This window comes from Protopterus annectens, chromosome 6.part1, assembly GCF_019279795.1.
Source record: "Protopterus annectens isolate FY-2018-M chromosome 6.part1, PAN1.0, whole genome shotgun sequence".
Lineage (NCBI taxonomy): Eukaryota > Metazoa > Chordata > Ceratodontiformes > Protopteridae > Protopterus > Protopterus annectens.
Window position 1 is genome coordinate 184,533,122 of NC_056738.1, and position 19,756 is coordinate 184,552,877.

The 19,756-nt window shown below is 42.3% G+C and overlaps 1 protein-coding gene across 2 annotated transcripts in view; it reads left to right on the plus strand.

The window, feature by feature from the left end:
• Positions 1-5,207, plus strand: part of NAA40 (N-alpha-acetyltransferase 40, NatD catalytic subunit) — a 771,384-nt gene extending 766,177 nt beyond the window's left edge. For both annotated transcript variants that reach the window (XM_044075624.1, XM_044075625.1), the window contains exon 8: positions 3,854-5,207. In XM_044075624.1, the coding sequence (XP_043931559.1) occupies positions 3,854-3,995 (142 nt within the window). In that variant the 3' untranslated portion in view covers positions 3,996-5,207. The remainder of the gene's footprint in view (positions 1-3,853) is intronic.
• The last annotated feature ends 14,549 nt before the right edge of the window (positions 5,208-19,756 follow it).

Genomic DNA, 19,756 nt, shown 5'->3' on the forward strand with positions numbered 1-19,756 from the left:
GATATTCAGTCCCCTTCTTTCAAAGGCCAAGCCCGGCCAGGTTCCTCCCGGATGTTTCATCTGGGCAAAGGGAGGCAGCAGCACAGGAAATTTCCAAGCTGCTAGAAAAACAAGTCATCCAGCCCGTCCTCCCAGACCAGTCCGGGTTAGGCATCTATTCCAGGTTCTTTTTGGTGCCATAGAAAAGGGGGGACCTGAGGCCAATTCTGGATCTGTCTACCGTGAATCTGTCAGTTGCCAAAACAAAATTTCAGATTGTCACACTCCAATCTGTCCTGCCCTTTTTGCAGGAAAACGGCTGGATGTACTCAATAGATGTTCAAGGTGCGTACTATCACATCAAAATGTACAGACGCTCTCGGAATTTCTCCACTTCAGGCTGGGGGATCAATCATTACTAATACAAAGCACTACCCTTTGGTCTCACCACAGCCCCCAGGGTGTTCACCAAAGTGATGGCGGTGGTAGCAGTTCACCTGCGGCAGGTCTTCCCTTACCTGGACGATTGGCTCCTCTCTGCCCCCTCCAGGAATCGACTCTGCCAAGCTGTGGACTTTCTTGTCCGAACCGTCCACCAGTCGGGCATCACCATCAATCTCAAAAAATCTATCTTACAACCGGTTCAAGTTCTGGACTTTATTGGAGCTTGGTTGGACACCATTCAGACCAGGGCCTTTCTGACACCTGACAGACTTTACTCCCTCACACAACATGTCTTGTACATTCTTCAAGTTCCATCGCCTTTTGCAGAGATGGTTTTAAGGGTGTTAGAGTCCATGGCGGCCATGATCACCCTCGTCCCCACAGCCCAGTAACATACGAGCATGCTCCAATAGACACTGGAAGTCCAGTGGTCCTTTCTGGATCTACAACTGTCACATCCGATTCGTCTCTCCCAGGCATGCACAGATTCTCTTCTTTGGTGGACTCAGTCCCCAGATCTTCTTCGCAGTCACCAGTTTATTCTCCCCACCCCTCTGACCATGGTGACCATGGACGCCTCTCTGCTTGGGTGGGGAGGCATTGTTTGGGAGGGACAGTTCAAGGCAGGTGGTCTTCCCTATAGACCCAGTTGCATGTCAACATCCTAGAGATGAAAGTGGTGCTATTGGTTTTGCAAGCTATTCAGGCCCATCTTTCCCCTAGGACAGTTGCCATCCAGACCGACAACATGTCGGTAGTATGTTATATCAACAAACGGGAAAACCAGGTCTTATCCCCTTTACCGCTAAGCCATGAATTTGTGGGAGTGGGCAATCTCCACCGGGTGTTTTCTGATAGCAACGGACATTCCAGGGATGTCCAACATTCTGGCGGACAGGCTAAGCAAGTCTGTCCTGATGCCTTATGAGTGGTCTCTGAATCCTTCAGTAGCGAAGCAGATCTTTCTAAAGTTGGGTCAGCCTTGCTGCGATCTCTTCGCCTCTCCTTCCAAAGTGAAGTGCAGCGAGTTTTTCGCTCTGAATCCTCCTCCTGGGGAGTCCCCCAGAGATGCTCTAGTTCATGCTTGGCCCTCTGGTCTTCTTTATACTTATCCTCCTCCTCCTCTGCCCCTGATCTCAAAATTCATCCAAAAAGCACAATGGCTGAAGAGCTCAGTCATCCTCATTGCCCCCTTCTGGCCTCACCAAGTATGGTTCCCTTCTCTGTGGTCTCATGTAGTGTATCTAGCCTGGACACTGGATCCGGCTCTGGATCTGATTTCTCATCCCTCAGGGATTCCACATCCAAATCTGGCCAGCCTGAAGCTCACTGCTTGGCCAGATCCCATGATAGGACTCCCGGGTTATCTTCTCCAGTGAAGAAGATTTTTGTAGCAGCTCATAAATCTTCCACAAGGAAGATTTATTCCAGTAAATGGAAATGTTTCTCCATTTTGGCAGCTCAACGGGATTTAGATCCTTTCACTGCTGCAGTTCTTATCATCTTGGAGTTTCTGGCAAGCATTTTCCAGCAGGGTTGCCAGTTTCTCTACAGTTAAGGTTCAATTGGCAGCTATTCCTAACTTCCATATAGGGGACCATTCAGCTTCTCTAGCCTCTTCTAAGCTCTGCAAAGCCTTTTTGAAGGGTACTTTTCTTCTTTGGCCACTGATCAAGGACCCTGCACTTCCCTGGGATCTTACCTTGGTCCTTCAAGCCTTGGTTTCTTCCCCTTTTGAACCTGCTGCTTCAGTGGTTCTACAATTCCTGTCTTGGAAGACTGCTTTCCTGATTGCTATTATTTCAGCTAAAAGGGTGTTGGACCTTCAGGCCTTATCGATTAAGCCCCCTTATATGATTTTTCCATAGACAGAGTTTCTCTGCGCACTAATCCTTCATTTTTATCTAAATTGGCCGCAGACTCAAACATCATCAGGTTATCAACCTCCCTGTCTTCTTTCCAAACTTTCAGAATAAAGGGGAATATAAATTGCAACTGTTGGATATTCATTGACAATTACAGTTTTACTTGCACAGAACAAAGGCCTTCCGCAAGTCTGATCAACTTTTCGTTTCCTATTTTAAGCCCATTTTGGGAAAGCCTGTATCGAAGATCACCATTGCACATTGGATTTCTCAGTGTATACTCTTAGCGTATTCAACAAAGGGAGTGCCTCTGTAGGTCATTATTAAGGCACATTCTACTAGATCTATGGCTACTTTAGCCGCCTTTTGGTCCAGAGTTTCCTTGGATGACATTTGCTTAGCAGCTACCTAGGCATCTTCACATACTTTCATTTCCCATTACAAATTGGATCTTCTCTGCAGAAGCAGAGCATCCTTTGGCTCTGCCGTGTTATGGAATACCCTCCCGTGAGGGCCTCCCAGGTGTTTGGTAGCTAGGGACTCGGTCCGGTCCCACAGGTTGAAGACCAAATGAAGACAATAACTTCAGATAAAGAAGTTGTGTACTCACCATAATGTTCCATCTGAGTTGTTGCTGTTCATTTGTCTTCAACCGTCCCTTCCTCTTTCCCCCTGCCTCATTGGGGATGTGTGGTGGTCTGGTTGGGTAAGGGATGACCCTCTCTTGGGCATTATCTGTTACTTCTGTTGATACTGTCTCAGTTTTTGGCATCAGAAAGTAAGTCATGGTGTCCGGTTGGGTTGCTATGGAGGGCAGCAAACTCGATCTGAAGGGAGGAAGGAGACAAGGGGCATTTTGGGTAGGGGAGGAGCTTGGAGCTAGGAACCGATACTAGAGAAAGGCAGCCAAGTTGGATCTGTGCTGGATCCGTGTCCCACAGGTTGAAGACAAATAAACAGCAACAACTCAGATGGAACGTTATGGTGAGTACATAACTTTTTTTTTCATTTATATAAATGTATGATTGCCTGTGTCATGTGTGATAATTTAATAAAGATGTTTCTTGTTTAAAAAAAACAATCAGCTATCCAGCAGGCCGTATCATCCCATCCTAGCCTTTAAGCTGTTGCTTCTGCTTCCAACCTTCACTTGTTGGTGTTTAACCAGTAGACTGAACTTCCTCACATCTTCAAGGTGGGAAAGCCCAAGCTTTAGCTGCTCACTTCCATCTTCTTGATCAGCTCTTCCAGCACATGGGCGTGCTAGTAGAACTCGCGTCTGCAGGGCTGCATTTAGGGTTTCAGTCCTTTGGATCACAGAGCCAGTTCAGGATACTATGAAATAGCGTAGTGTAGATGAGAAGCATAGATGAGATTCTTGTTTTTTGGTAACATCTGCTATAGTCTGCTGACTGAGTTTCCTCATGGTGCTGGTGCTTGATGGACAGTGCTTGCTAGTGTGACCTGCTGTACATTAGTGTAGCACTTAAGATTTTAGTCACTTTAGTAAGGACAGTATGCATACGTTCTATCTATGCTCATGCTCTGTTTTACCTGTTTTGCAGATTTGAAATTGATGAGACCTCACCGAGCATGTCTGGTTGCTGTGGAGAAGATTGCTCCTATGAAATTCTCAGTCGGAGAACAAAATACGGAGAGAGTCAGCATTCACATGGCAGCAGTCATTGTGGAGGCTGCTGCCATTGACTATAATTTCTTTTTAAATAAAGATGCTGCATAACTTTTTGCATCACTACTACCATTGCAGACACCACAGCTATACATTTGTTCTGTTATTACTTTGTCAGAGCTACCGTGGAGTACAGGAAGGCAAGGCTCTGATTCCCTTTTTTATTGAGAGCACCAGTTGACCACAAAAGAGCACCATGTTAGGTTATACACTGTGTGTGTGGTAATTAAAGGCAGTTTGTCCTATTAAAGTGAATTTGTGGTTCTCCTGCTGTGACAGCCCTATCTACCTCTGCATGTCTTGTCCCATAATACTGACTTTGAATGCAGTTCTGATCTGAAAGGTGGGCCTTTCTCTGTGGAAAACTGTTACCTTTCTATGTATTTTTGCAGAGCCTTAGCTTGCTTGTATGTGTTTTCATATCCAAAACTGGGTATAAAGGGAATGGGGTATAGTGGTTATCTGGATGTCTGCATGGAGTATTGCCTTGTACTAATATTGGAGACATTCAGAATGCCTTGCCATAAGAGTTATTTCAATTTCATGTATTATGCTTAATCTGGGCACAACTGCTTTAAATGATTTATTTAGAAAACCTTATATCATTGCTAATTTCCATCCAGTTTAAAAAGGGGAAATTAAAGGTGTACCAGACATTTATAGCCCAAATACATTAATCTCATTATTCTTCTAATCACACAGAGGTCTTACTGCTGATCATATTGGAAATGCAGATGTTTTGTAAGTGTACCAGCAATTATGCCTGTGTGAATGAAAAATTTATGACAAGACTTGGAACAGAAGATTTAAGATTTTTTTTATGGAATTGTGATCATTGATGTTTGTATTGCATATTGTACTGCTTTGCTTGTGGTTAAAGATGTTTGCCCCTCATTACTCTTAAGTGGTTTATTGATATTGTACTCCTGCTTTTCCTTATTCCTTTTTTGTGACAAATACAAAATGTTGCTGAGTGGTAGACTATCAAAGCATACTTTGAAGTTAAGGTTAATTGGTGTTTCTGTGCTGCCTCTGGATGAAAAGGTTTTGTGTATTATCTAACTGTTGGTCACTGGTAGATCTTATATGGTGGAGTGTCCCTGTTATGTTTTTAAGAAAATTGAAAGTTGTTTCTCCTTTATTGCTGCTTTGTTTTATTTGCACTACAGACAAGGTGCTATTTTCAGATATAATATTCTGAATTAAAGAAAGTGTTTTTATTACTTGTATTAGTAGTGTAAAATTTTCTTGACCTTGTTATTTGACAAATTGGGTAACTTGTTGCATTCACTTTAAAAGGGGACATCATCCTGGAGCTTACCAGTAAGATACAAGTGTATTCCTTGTATTGGAAATTGTGACCATTTCTTGGTGCATTTACTTTGCACTGATAGTTTATATCTTTGGTATGAAAGCATTGTACATTTTTAGCAGAGTAATTTTGTTTGATTCTATAGTGGAGTCCCCCCACACACACACAAAAAAAATCTTGCACCACCTTACTACTTATATTGCAGATCAGATCTTCAGATTTGTATTTATTTACTTAACTGATCTATTTCCTTATATTTAACCTATGATTAAAAAAGTAGGCGTGAGAAAATTCAGACTGTCTGCACAACAGACTTGAATCTTGATGAGATATGAAGTGGCAAGAAATTTCTGAGCCTAACACTGTCAATCAGCAGCAGAGAATGTTTTGTTCTGTGCATGCAGGTATACATTAGGAGCAGCTTACTCTAACGTCTGCCTACTCCCTCCCCCGGCATTGCATAAGGCATTCTGTTGTCTTTAGTGTTTGGTTTGTTGGTGGAATGTGGTGGCTTCTTGCCCTGGCTGTTGTTTAAATGTTTGACCAGCAAACATTATTCACATATTTTTATTTTTGTAGATTTTGGAAAATATCTTAAGTGGAAACCAGTCCCAGTTTGTAATTATTAGTCTGTATCAGTAATCTTAAACACATCATAAAAAAAACCTCTTGTGTCATTTTACTGACATTAATTTCTGAAGGAATGTTCCTTCTGGAAATTGAAGAATAGTTCTGAGATATCCCCATTTTCCAGTAAGAAAATCAGACTGTGCTAGTATGCGCTAGTGGCACACACCTAACCCACTAATGATCAGCATGCCTATCCTACCTACCTGCATTCACTATTAAGCTCTCAAGTCATTACTCAGACCCACTCTGATCACCTGGTCCATAGTCATGATTTTATCCCTCTGTGTCACCGGTGCAGGCTATTACTGGTATTTCTTAGTGCGCTTTGATTAGAGAAGTGAGATAAGCTTGTGTAAATGTATTTTGCTTGGATGCCTGTTGAAGTTTTGTGGACTATAATTGCGACCCTGGGAAAAGCGGAACTGTAGGTTTGTGTTAGTAGTAGCAGCACCTCTGACTATTCTTCATACTTGGAGATTCAGTGATTTCAGAGATAGGTATCTGGAATTTGGGGTAGAGGGAGCAAGGCTGCTTTTAGCCTAAATGATGTAACTGTAAGTTTTGAAATTCACGTCTTTTAGCTTTAAGTGTTAGGACTTGCTTTGTCAGTGTTTCCATGTCTCATAGGGAGCCATTTTGCTTGCTATTTTTGAGAAATGTTTTGCGATTAACTGGAGAACACTAAATAGTTGGTTCATAGTACTTACTATGCTACTGATCTGCGATGATCTTAAGAAGCCTAGCCTTACATTCCCATTTTTCATACAAATAACCCAGTGATAAGCTGAGCAAGGATATTTTGTGACATTTCCATAGTTCACCTATCCACGAGGGACAGGGGTGTTAAACTGGAGATGAATTTGTGTTTACCTATCCATTTGTCCAAATTACATTTGCATAAAGTAACAAAAGTACTTTACTTTATGTGAATTGGAAAACTGTTCCAAGAAGCAGTATTCTCTGTGATACATACCTGTCACTCCAGCATGTCCTGTTTATTTTGCAAAAGCAATTTCGATCCCTTGAGCAAGTATTTATTATTCCACTGGACTTGTTTTTGTGTTTGTGTAATAGGTCTGACAGTTTGGTCTGTTGAAGCTCTGTACACAAGGCAGAGGACGCCTCTCAGTAACCTGTATGAAACTGTGTAGAGAGATAAGACTTTGAGATGGTCTGCATAATTTTTACAATTTAGGCCATTGATTTTTTTTTTAATGAGAGTTGTGACAAGTGTTTGGACAGATACATACAAAAAGGAGAATTATACTCCTTGATTGGTCTAGTGAATGCCAGCTACAGTGGAACAATTACATCCGTGAATTTGGATGCAATGCCTTTAGATATATGTTTTGCATTGAAAAAGGACTTCCTTTTAACACTGAATAGACAGTCATTAAAGGATAGTTCATTGTCGACATAGGTTCCCAGATCCGTAATTTACAGGATTAGTTTCCAAGGGTGTGTTGTCACTCTAATATAAGGGTAATCATGCTTGCCTAACGATACAGTTACACACTTCTTGACATTTATTTTTAGTCTACAGTTTTGACACCAGGTATTTGTTTGGGACAAGCCCTTCTGAGGGATTTTAATGTCCACCAGGCAGTTTGATGGCACCAAGTTTTCAGATGACTACAAACTTGGCCCCAAACATGTAACGTTAGCTTTGACCTCCAAGAAGAGTGGCCCAAGGACTGAATCCTGGGGTATGCCACTAGTGACCGTTCTTTTGAAAGCTATATAGCTGCCCACCCGAACTTCTGGGTTCTGTTTGTGAGACAATTAGCTATCCAGTCAGTTACACAGGGATTGACATTCAGGTATGAGAGTTTATCTAGGATACCTGACTGTGAGATGGTGTCAGATGCCTTTGGGAAGCTCTAGATTTGGAGGTGCACTGTTTTGCCATTATCTGTTGCTTCGGTAACTTTTTCAGAGCTATTGGCATAGATCATAATTCCATCTTTTAATAGCACTGAGTGAGAAATTGCTTACCTTGTGTATATAGACGATATGACAAATTAAGAGTCTAGTACTGATGCTCTTTTGGTTATTTTTGTGTGGTATGAATGAAGAAATTCAGAGCTTCCAAAATACTGTAGTCCAGCAGTAGTTCAGTAAGCTGTGTGTGACTTGACAAACCTTGTAAATAAAAATGCAAAGACTAGTGATAAGTGGGATTAGTGACACTGTATGCCACAGTATCTTGAGAATGTGGAAGCTGTGCTGTTCTGCATTTTTTTGCATTAAGATAATTAAAAAGCATTGTCATTTGATGCAATTTTTATTCTTTGACCTTCCCACCCTTATTTGTCACCCTCTGTTATGAAAGTACATCTGATAAGTAGGGTAACAGATGGATCATGTACTGTATCTGTTGTTATTCATTTATCAGTGCAACTGCTCAGTGTATCCACCCAGAAGTAAGTACTGCCTTTGGGTTGTACACTTGTAGAACAGCACAACTTTGTTTTGTCACTTTGTTTTAATTTCTTTTTTTGGTGATTCAGAAGAAATAGAACACAAAAGTTTTTGTTATTGAAGTTATGTATTTAGTGATTGTGCTGGTTATGTCAGTTTAATAAAAAAACAAAGCCAAAGAATTATTCACCAGAAGAGTTGTAAAACCATGCATTTCAGTTTGTGTTAGCAATGGTGGAGATATGTGGAGTAGATAGATTTGAACTTGTCTCTTAGAGAAGGAACATTTATTTATTTATATTTTTACCTTTTTTGACATATTTATTAAGTAATCACATTTCAAGCTGTTACAACAGCTTACATACATTAATATAAAAAGAAAACAAAACGTAATAACCATTTATTATCATGCAGCATGATAGTAAAATTTTTATTCAATCCAGAATTACTTAAACTGCTTATTTCCTACCTTCCATTAAGCATCACTCCTCCTACTGAACATTGTCCTGCATGTATTGTTCTGACAAATTTCATTTATGTCTCTGAAATTTACTTCCCTTTTTTTAAAGATCCCATTTCCAGTCTTTTATCTCTTTAAAATATCCAGCAATTCCTTTATGTTGGGTATAGATTTTGATTTCTGTTTTCTAGGAGTTGCTTTTTGGCAGCCAGTAACTTTAGACTTGGTAAGGTCTTGCTACGTATAGGCAGTTTACTTCCTATATCCCAGCTGAAAAATAAATCATTTCCTTGTTATAACAATTTGTACCCCCCCCCCCAGCATTTCTGTCAAAGTAGGAAATCTGCCAAGTCTGTATATTCTCCAGAATTATGCTTCCAGTTACCTGTCTTCTCCTTCACACCTGCGGCATTTGCTGTATATGTGAGGAAAAATCCTCTGGTGTCCAGGGGTGTAAAAATACCTATGCATACACTTCAATGCAAAAATCCTAAACCTTCTGGACTTTGTTCCATACTTGGGAGCCTTACACATTTCTTCCTGTTGTTCCCTTGTAAGTTACCTTTCATTCTCCTTTAGTAAAGTTTTCTAATCTCCTTTGATTCTTGTAGAGATCATGCTGCATTTGTACATGCCCTGCTAATTATCCCTTTTAATGTTTTAAATTCAACTTAAAAAGTCTTCATCTTCAGAGTTGTTCTTTCATTCCCAATTCTCTTTCTATGCCCCTATGTTCTGTTGTCACTTCCTGATATGTATATTTTTAATCTGGTCTTTGATAGTTTAGCATGTACATTTTTTTTGTTAGCCCTATTGTACCAGCTACTATTGGAGCTATGAGGTTGTCTGTTCTCCACATTGTTCTAATTTCTGCTTGCATATCGTAGGGTTTTATAACCTTGCATTTCCCAGTATGCTGGACACTAGTTTGTTGGTGTAGCTGTTTCAGTAGTGATTGTCATGAGATCAGTACTTTATTTTCAGTAATTCTCTGTGGTTCATGCTTGCAGTGCTTCTCGGCTACCTATGTGTTGTGTGCACAATCCATAGTTTAACAGTCATGCTACATTATTGTGCTTTTCAGTGTTCAAACCTTCAATCATTTTTTTGATCAAGCGAAATTCAGAAAATAAAAAATATTGACGATTCCACGTTCAGGGACATCCATTGACCATTACTGGAACATGAGTAACATACTGGCAACATTAGCATGTTTATACCTGGAAAGCTCCAGTTCTTTCCATCTGTGCGTTTCAGATCATAATCCTTACTATCTTTTGTGTTGCCAAGTATTTGTTTTCTTAAGTATCAGCACAGAAAGAATCTGTGTGGCTGTTGTATTTCCAGACAAGACCTGGGCTAGCTTTGTCTTTATTGTCTTAAAGAGGGGCATAATGTTCAACTGCCGTGTCAGTGATTCAATTTTGCCACTCAGTGGCACCATTGAAAGAAGCTTTTGGCCAGCTTTGTGACAAAAAGTGTAGCCATCAAGATCTCATTGCAAAGGGACTGGCATCACCACAAGGACAAATACATGTTAAAGTAGATCAAGGCTTGACCCTGAAAAACGCAGGTCATGTCAAGCTAGCCCCTCCTTCCTTGTCTCTGAAGATGCCGACCTTATCTTTGACAACTAAGGACTTGAAGCTGGATTCTTCCTTTGCTGAATCAGAGAACAAAGGTATATGAGTAGGTACTGCACCAGCTCCTACTGTGAGGAGATGGCTGTAACCTAAGTTTAGCTAGCATTAGTCTATGTAATTGTCCTTTGAATCACTTGGCTGTGGGTCAGTAGTGCTCAGGGAAGTTCCTACCTGGAAAATACCTCATTCCCCCAGGCTTGCCATGTTCTAGCTGAGGTGGCTTAGTGGAATTTACATCTCATGGGATAGATAGCAACCAAATATTTGACATGTAGTAGAAGCCTGATTCAGCAGTGGCGGGTGTTCTGCTTTATTCATCAGGACAAATGCAGTCTGTAGCTAGCACTAGGTATGGCATAGGTCTCTATTAAGCATACACCACCTTAATTTGGAGTGCTGTAATTTTCCAGCTCATCCTTGTCTCCTGGCAGGTAGCACAGGACACACCCATGATTGGTCTTGGTGTATTTGTTGCACACTGTCCTTTACTTGATGCCATATGCAAACTTTATCACTGTGGTTAGTGGGTGAGTCCAGGATTCCCATATCTCCTGGTGTCTACTGTTTTGGGGAATCGGAGAACCCTAACAATTTTCTCTTTCTGACAGACGAATAGTGAGTCCATCCTTCCTGCCCACCCCTACTCTCAGACAACTCTATTAATTGGAGAGACCCAAAGGCTTATAAGGAGCACCTCAGCTCCTTTTATTCTCCCCCAGAAGTATCTGAGATTTTATTTTAGACCTTGATAAGCCATATATTATCCCATGTGGAGTTCATTAAGGATGCTGGCCTAGCATCTTGGAGTCTCGAGGGCACTTTGACTAAGCTGTTTTAACTCCTCAAGAGGGTAAATGCCCTTTACCTCCCCACCCTTGCTTGAGTCAGTCAAGCATCCTAATGCTGAGTCCTGTGTTATCTTTTTATTGCAGCGTAGGTCCAAGAGAACACAACACTGCCACGTGACAAGGAGTCTAAATGAATGTTTGGCAAGAAAATTTACTTCTCTGCTACACTGGGGCTTGTGGTCCGTATTGTTTTGTCTTACTGCCCCAATTCCAGTCCCACTTCTGAGGTAGATTATGGATAAGCTTGAGAACTTTCCAGAGTCTGGCTTCAGGGAGGATTTTTTCAAGACTGTGGCTCCTACAGTGGGCTGTCAAGCAGTCATGTATCTCTGAGTGTGCAGGTGCTCTTGCTAGCGCTGCAGACACTGTGTAAGAGTGCTTGACTAATGTCCATGATGGACATTGAGAAAAGTATCATGAAAAACCATTTCTTGTAAGTGTATTTTTGCCAGTTCATTGAGGATATGGTTGATGACCTCCCGTGGAGGAGGTGGGCTCTCATCTCTGTGTAGGACTTTATGATCTGTCTTCCTTCCACCTCCACTTTTTCATCTCTTAATCTAGCCAATTCCGAAAGAGAGAGAAGGCACCTTGCCATAAGAGGAAAGCTCTGAAATGTCAGAGTCCTGCTTCCCCTGTGCTGCACTATTAACTTTGATTTGGGACTGTCCAAAAGTGGTGGGGTTGTTTCGATTGAAGAACTACCACCATGGAGCAGTTGGTTTCTAGTTATAGTCACACATATCCACATACTGTAGCTCACAGGCCCATTCCCAGAAAAGGTTCTACTACAGGGGGGAGTCCATCTCATTGAAATTCTTGGGATGCTGAGACTCTTCTGCTCTAAGCCACTGTAGATGATGTCTCTGTCTGAGAAGGAGATAAGGGGTATTTTTGTCTCTCCATCCTAAAGGGGAAGGGTGAGGTCCATCCCATTGTAGACCACAGTAATGTCAGGTGGCGTATCCATTATGTTTTCATATGGCCACCCTATAGGGCTGATGGCCTTGGTTATAGATAGATGATAAGATTGTTTTCCAGGAATATGTTACTATGTTTCATTATGTAGATGATTAATTTTTGATAGCCCCATCCAGCGAAGCCTGGGAAGAATTTCTGCAGTGATGCTCCGAAGTTTGCAGTTGCTGGGGGCACCATCTATTTAAAGACATAATCTCTGGACTCTCTCATACTGCCTTTTTCAATATGGAGTTTTAGCCTCCATTGCCTTTCAGTCTTGCTGTAGAAGAGTGCCCAGGAGGTCATGACCTAAGTCAACTGTGTAAGAATACAGGTTGCAAAATATGAATCTTACTCTTCCTAGGCTTACTAGTTGCTTCATTTTCCATAGTGCCACTTACATGTCTAAGGATGCAGGCATCCATAGTTTGTCACTACATTCTCATGGACTTTACTTTGGTTTCACACTTCTGTTACTGTACTCTAGAGTGACGGATAATCCACAGTAGTCTTCTGGTGGGTCTTCCTTTCTGAAATTGAATCCATCTCAAATTTTGATAATGGGCACATCACTTACATGTTGGGAAGCTTATCTACCTTTCCACATGGTGCAGGGAGTGTGATTCCTTCCTAGAAACAGGGCTGGACCTTAGTCATTTGGAGATGAGAGCAGTCCTCTAAGCACAGATGAATTTAGAAAGAAAGCTGCCTCCAGGATCTTTCCTAGACTGGTTAGGCAGTCTGTCATGTTTTACCAAGACAAGCAAGAATGTGTGAGGACATTCCCCTCTTGCAGGGAGATGATGCTCATTTGTATGTGGGTCATGGGCAAGGGACATCACCATAGACATGTCAAATCCCAGTGTATATAAGCACATTGGTGGTACTATCCTACTTCATCTAATCTTCTCCTAGAGCAGCAGATTTGGCTGCCATTCATGGTCCACGTTGACAAGAATTGGGACACTCAGGAGATTTAATATGTTCTCCATTTTTGAGAGAATATGGTCCTCTGCCTGTGCTGCATTATTCATCATGACAAGTGGGAGATAATTGTGATAGATGCAGTCTCTCTTGTGCAGTGGGATTTCTCCCTGCCGATTTGAATTTCATCACAGAATTCGCAGACAAATGATCTAAAAAGCAAAGAAAAGACTGTCCCAGGTGGCTTGAACTGGTGTGTTTTTATGCTCTGCTCTCCCTGGCAGTACACAAAACTGTCATTTCAGTCAAAAGATGTTGCTCACATTTGGAATGGCATCTAGCTCCACATCCGTGCTTTTTCTAAAGTTAAATCCCTTGCAACCAACAGAGTTGGTGGCTGGAGTCTAGGTGGTTGTTGGGAAGTTTCAAAGCATTCCACTTAACAGGGCTTCTATTTTCAAGTGGACTTTTTTTCAGTTTTGGCATATTGGTATCCTCTGCCCACCCCTTTTTGGTCAGCTTATCGACTGTATTGATCTGTCTCAGACATTTGTGTGATTTGGACCTTGATTGCACCACAGTCAGTGTGTTTGTGTGTGTGTGTTGTCTTTGTGGGTCATAACTTTTTCAGAAGGCAGGATGGTGGCCCAGCACCAAATAATCAGACAGCTCCTTAAAGGGGTACTCTATCTCCAGAATTCTATTAAGAACTTCTCTCCCTGGGTTTTAAGCTTCAGGTTGATAGACTTCCATAGTTTGAGCCTGCTGACTTGGCAGCTTTGAAATGTTCTTAAAACATAGACATTTATGGTGCCATCACTTCTGCACGTGCTTCCTTCTGGAGGTGGTTTTGGAATTCTCCTTGACCAGTCTTTCTACCTCCCATTTTTTATGGATCCAGAAACCAGGGAAGAAAGGGCTTTTCTTACAATGTGGATGTGCAGTCAGCTCAAATGATATCTGAAACAGATGTATGAATTTAGGAAGGTGGACAAGATGTGTACTTTGCTCCAGGGAGGTGAGGGCTTATGGTTGTTAAGCAGGTTCATTTACCAGTTGTGTTGTCTTTTACTGTCTGTAGTCAAAGATCAATTCATTTGAAGCTGCCTCTGGTGCTTTCTTTAAGAACATCTTTGTTGCAAATATCTGTGCCATAATCACTTGGTCTTGGGTGCATACCTTCACCCAAACGTTACTTATTTGACAGTGGCTCAGTAATTGAGCCTCATTTAAAAAGACTTTTGGGTGCTCCTTTTTGAGTTTTGTGCTTTTGCACTTCTCCAGTTTATTCTTACTTGGTGGTTGCTGTTTAGGATCTGACCCACTAAGAAGTCCTTAATTGTAGGTATAACAGTCAGTTTTTACATGATGATTTGGCTTCCTTCATCCAGCTATGAATAGGTGCCTCTTTATTGGCCTCATATCTTTGAGTTCCTTGAAATTAGGGCGTGTGTGTACTTCTGTATTGACTAATTTATTAATGCAAGTATCAAATCTTCATTGTTATTTCTTGATTTGCAGGGAGGATGCACACTTTTGGCATGGACAAACTACCAGACTTTGAAGATGCACATGCTTATGTAGCCAATGTGTTACATCATGGTTTGCATTTTTTTTTAATTTCCCCAAATGCTTTGGGTTTCTAACACCTGACAGGAATGGACTCCGTTCCTGAGTGATGGTGCGATTAAAGTTTTGAAATTAGTGATGTTCTTCATCTCATATTGCTGCAGTCCTTACATATGGGTAGTCCGCTGTCCTCGGTCGGCCCGAATACCAAAGTATTAGGCTGACGTCGGTCATGGGCGCTCAGATCTGACATCAGAGTGTCAGGGTATAAAAGCGCATGACCGACGTCATATCCTCAGTCTTTTTTGCCGCATGGTCCGATGCAGAAGCAGCGTTGCAAGTGCCGTTCGGCGTTCTGAAATTTTCGTATTCTGAGTTTCAGACCGAAACCAAGTTGGGCTAAGTACCCGTTGGGGAATATTTTTGTTTTTCTTGCCTCAGTTAATTCCGGATGTCAGAAAAAGTGAATAATTGTATTTCTTGTGGGAAACAGATACCGCATAGGGATTATCACTCTCTTTGCATTCCTTGTTTGGGACGGACCACGGCGTAGTCGGTGTCGGTTTTGTGCTAGGTTTAATAAGCGCACTATATAAAGAAGGTTAGATTGTGCTAGATTGGGCTTTGGTAAGCGGTGAAATTATAATATGCCGTCGGATCCTCCGTTGCCCGCTTCCGAAGAAGCGCAAAGACAAATCCTTGAAACCTAGACAGGTTGATTCGTCCGTTTCGGACGCCGGTCCTGCAGAACCTACAGTGGAGCAGGTGGATCCGGCTGAAGTTTCTGTTGAGTCTCAGGGGGAAACTTTGATTTTGCAGGATGTAGTCTCACAGGAGTCAGGTCAAGCTGAAGGGGCCTCTCAGGTTACTGTTCTCCCTTCTATGCCTAAGGTGGTTAGGCCTTCTGCTACTATTTCTAAGGCTTCTTCTAAGGGCAGGTCTGTTTTGCCTTCCTCTGGTGTCCCTCCAGGTACTTCAGGGTCTGTGCCTAAAAGCACATGCTTAAAATGGCAGAAGATTTGATTACTTTAATTAGAGGTTCTATGCCCCCTCCTGATAAGAGGCCTAGGGTGGAGCCAGAGTTGGAAAGTTTGGATCAGGCCTCAGATGACTCAGACTCTTCTGCTGCAGATATTCAAGATTTTCCCCTTATTCGGATTCTGATGCAGAGGATTCCACTCCTTCTGCTTCTCCTCCAGAGGATTTTTCATTTTCAGAAACTCTGCATTCCATGAGGGAGCATTTTAAGTGGGAAGGACAGGATTTCTCTGATTCACGGAAGAGGCTTAGGGAATTCTTGTTTTTACCACAGCATAGACCCTTGGCTATACCTCCTGTTTTGGATGTTGTTCAAGATGTTTTCTCGAGGCTTCCCTTAATCCAGATTCTTTGCCTCCTGCGCCAGTTAAACCGGACAGGTATTACAGGGTGCCTGAGGCTCATAAATACCTGTATAAGAGTCCTAGGGCGGACCCAGAAACTATTAGTCAGGGGCCTAAGGGTGTTAGAGCTTCTGTTGTAAAGAATCCGGTTCCTCTAGATAAGGAAGCCAGAGCTTTGGATAGATGGGGTAAGAAGGTGTATACCTCTTCTACTTTAGCAATGAGGGCTTTAAATTGCCAGTTTCATATGTTGAAATATCAGAATTTCCTCCTTTCTCAGCTAAAATCTAAAGTAGATGCTTTGGCAGAGGGCATAGAGTGTAAAGAATTGCAAGATTTAGTACATGTCTCTGAACAGGTGGGTAAGCATTCTTTGCAATGTGGTTTTGATGCTGTACAGGCCTCTTCTAGGGTGGCTGCCACTGGTTCAGTTCTTCGTAGGCACGCCTGGCTTAAGGATCAGAATTTGTCCGAGCATGTTAAAGCTAGAATTCTGGATGCCCCTTTACAGTCTGAAGTTTTGTTTGGTCCCCCTGTGGAGTCGGTTTTGAAGAAAATGGAAGACAAGGCTAAGTCCATGCAGACTGTTAAAGATTTTTGCAGGTGCAACCTCTAAAGTTTAGTAGAAATTGGCCTACTAAGGGGTGGACCTACCCTTCTTCTGATTCTCAGTCTAGGGGTAGATCTAGCCGTGGCAGGGCAGAGCTCACAGTACATTCAGGCCTAGAACTTGGAGTTCACCTGCACAATCTGCAGGTGAGGGCAGGGGCCAGTCCTTTCGTAAACAGGCCCAATGACCTGCATTTTCAGCTGCCAGATTCTTCTTCCCTGGCAGCTCCTTTGGGAGGAAAGTTAGCACTCTTCAAGCAAAACTGGCTTTTAGTCACCCAGGACAAATGGGTATTGGACATTATAAACCGAGGCTACAAGTTCTATTTCCATACATTGCCTCCTTTCAAAGGCATGCCAGACGTTCCTCCTCGGCAAAGGATAGAGGCTCACAAGCAGATTTCTTTACTACTTCAAATAGGAGCTATACAGCCAGTTCCTCTGTCAGAAGTGGGACTAGGATTTTATTCTCGCCTGTTTCTAGTACCAAAGAAAGGGAACACGTGGAGACCAATTTTGGATTTATCTATCCTCAACACTTATCTGGACATTCCAAAGTTCAAAATGCTGACGTTACAACAGCTTTTACCTCTGTTGGGAAAAGATCACTGGATGGTAACTCTGGATCTCAAAGAGGCTTATCTTCATGTTCCTATCAGGCCCAGTTGCAGGAGGTACCTGCGTTTTCGGGCTGGAAGTTTACATTATCAGTTCTCTGCATTGCCCTTTGGCTTATCTACTGCCCTGTGAGTGTTCACGAAGGTTCTGGCTCCAGTGATAGCCTTTTTCAGGTTAAGAGGAATACAGATTTATCCTTATTTGGACGATTGCCTGATTATTGCACAACACAAAGACGAACTTCTGCAGCATCTACAGTATGTGATGGTAGTTTTAAGATGCCTAGGGTATTCTGTGAACGAAACAAAGTCCAGTCTAGTACCCTCTCAGGACATGTGCTTTCTGGGTGTGAGACTGAATACAGCTTCCCAGATGGCCTTTTTGACCCCGGACAAACAAAGAAGCCTTTCTCTTTATTTCCATCAAATGTCTCTACAGTCCAGGCTGACTGCAAGGACAGTCCTTCAAGCCTTGGGGTTCATGGCATCTTGTATTCTGGTGCTTCCCAATGCCAAACTGCATATGAGGAAGCTTCAATGGTATCTCAAAAATGTATGGACACAACACTGCCAAGATCTAGACACTGTCATTCAGATAATACCTTGCATTCAGAAAGAATTTTTGTGGTGGGCTCAGGAATGTCACCTAAACAAGGGACTCTCTGTGACCCGACCAGAGGCGAGTCAGATTCTAACGACAGATGCCTCGGACAAGGCTTGGGGAGCACACCTCAATGGAAAATGGGTGCAAGACACGTGGCCTGTCAGACTTCAACATTTGCATATCAACTTGAAGGAGATGTTAGCAGTCCAATTTGCATTGATGGCTTTCAAGGATTTACTTCACCCAGGGCAGGGGTTGATTCAAACAGACAACACTACTGTCATGTGGTACATCAACAAGCAAGGGGGAACCCATTCGTACCCTCTTTGCAGGCAAGCGATGATTTTGTGGGAGACTGCTCTCAGTTTACACCTCAATCTTCAGGCCAGGTTTCTACCAGGAGCACAGAACTCCTTAGCGGATGTGTTGAGCAGACAAATTGTGGATCCCCACGAGTGGAAACTGGATCCTCATGTGTTTCAAAAGTTGACAGTGTTATGGGGTACTCCAGACATAGATCTGTTCGCTTCTCCACTAAATTACCAGTTGCCAAAGTTTTGCACAAAAAAGTTTCATCCCACAGCTTGGAAGGTGGATGCTCTATCATTCAGTTGGAGCAATCTTCATGTCTATGCCTTTCCACCTCTGCCTCTCATTCCCAAGGTACTCCTGAAGGCCAGAAAAGACAAGCCATCCATGATTCTGATAGCTCGGATTGGCCTCGACAGCACTGGTACCCACTACTGAGGAGTTTGATGCAGGGAGCCTCCATGGCCTCTGCCTTTGATTCCGCATCTTTTGTCTCAGGAGGGCAATCACTTCCTCAATGTCAAGATTCAGTCTCTGCATCTCACAGCCTGGCATATTCTGTTTTAGACCCTGGAGGGTCTCAGCTTCCACAACAAGTTTTGAATGTTATTTTGGAGGCCAGAAGGCCTAGTACAAGGAAAGTTTACGCTGATAAATGGAGGAGATTTTTCTTTGGAGCAAAGCGAAGGACTTTGATGTTTCCAAGCCTGATTTAAGTGTTTCTCTTCAATATCTTACTGAGTTATTGGACAAGGGTTTGTCTTTCTCCTCGATAAAGGTTCATGCTGCAGCCATTTCTGCTCACTATGACTGTGACCCTCCTTTATTTTCCCATCCTTTGTTTAAGCAATTTCTTAGAGGGGCAAAGAACATAAGACCCCCACGTAGAGCTCCTACTCCTGCTTGGGATCTCAATTTTGTGTTGGAAAAGCTTACTCTACAACCTTTTGAGCCTGCAGCTACGCCGAGTTAAAGTATTTATCATGGAAGACTGCTTTTTGTTGGCCATTACCTCTGCAAGAAGGGTTTCTGAATTACAGGCCCTTATGGCAGTGGAACCTTTCCTGATTTTTCATAAGGATAGGGTATCTTTGCGTACTAATCCTTCCTTTATGCCTAAAGTGGTTTCTAGTGTGGCCTTGAACCAAACTATTCATTTGCCTACTTTTTATGCAAACCCCCAAAATAAAGGGGAGAAGATTTTGCATACTTTGGATATTCACAGGCAGTTACGTTATTATTTGAGCAGAACTAAGGGATTCAGGCAGTCTCAGCAGTTGTTTGTTTCTTTTGCTTTGGGTTCTCAGGGAAAACCTGTTTCAAAACAAACTATTTCTAAATGGATTGGGTTTTGTATTTCTTTCTGTTATTCCCATCATGGTAAGGAGATTCCGGCTGGAATCAGACCTCATTCCACTAGAGCTACTGCCACTTCTACTGCCTTTCTAAGGGGGGGTAGCTACAAAAGATATTTTGGAAGCAGCCACTTG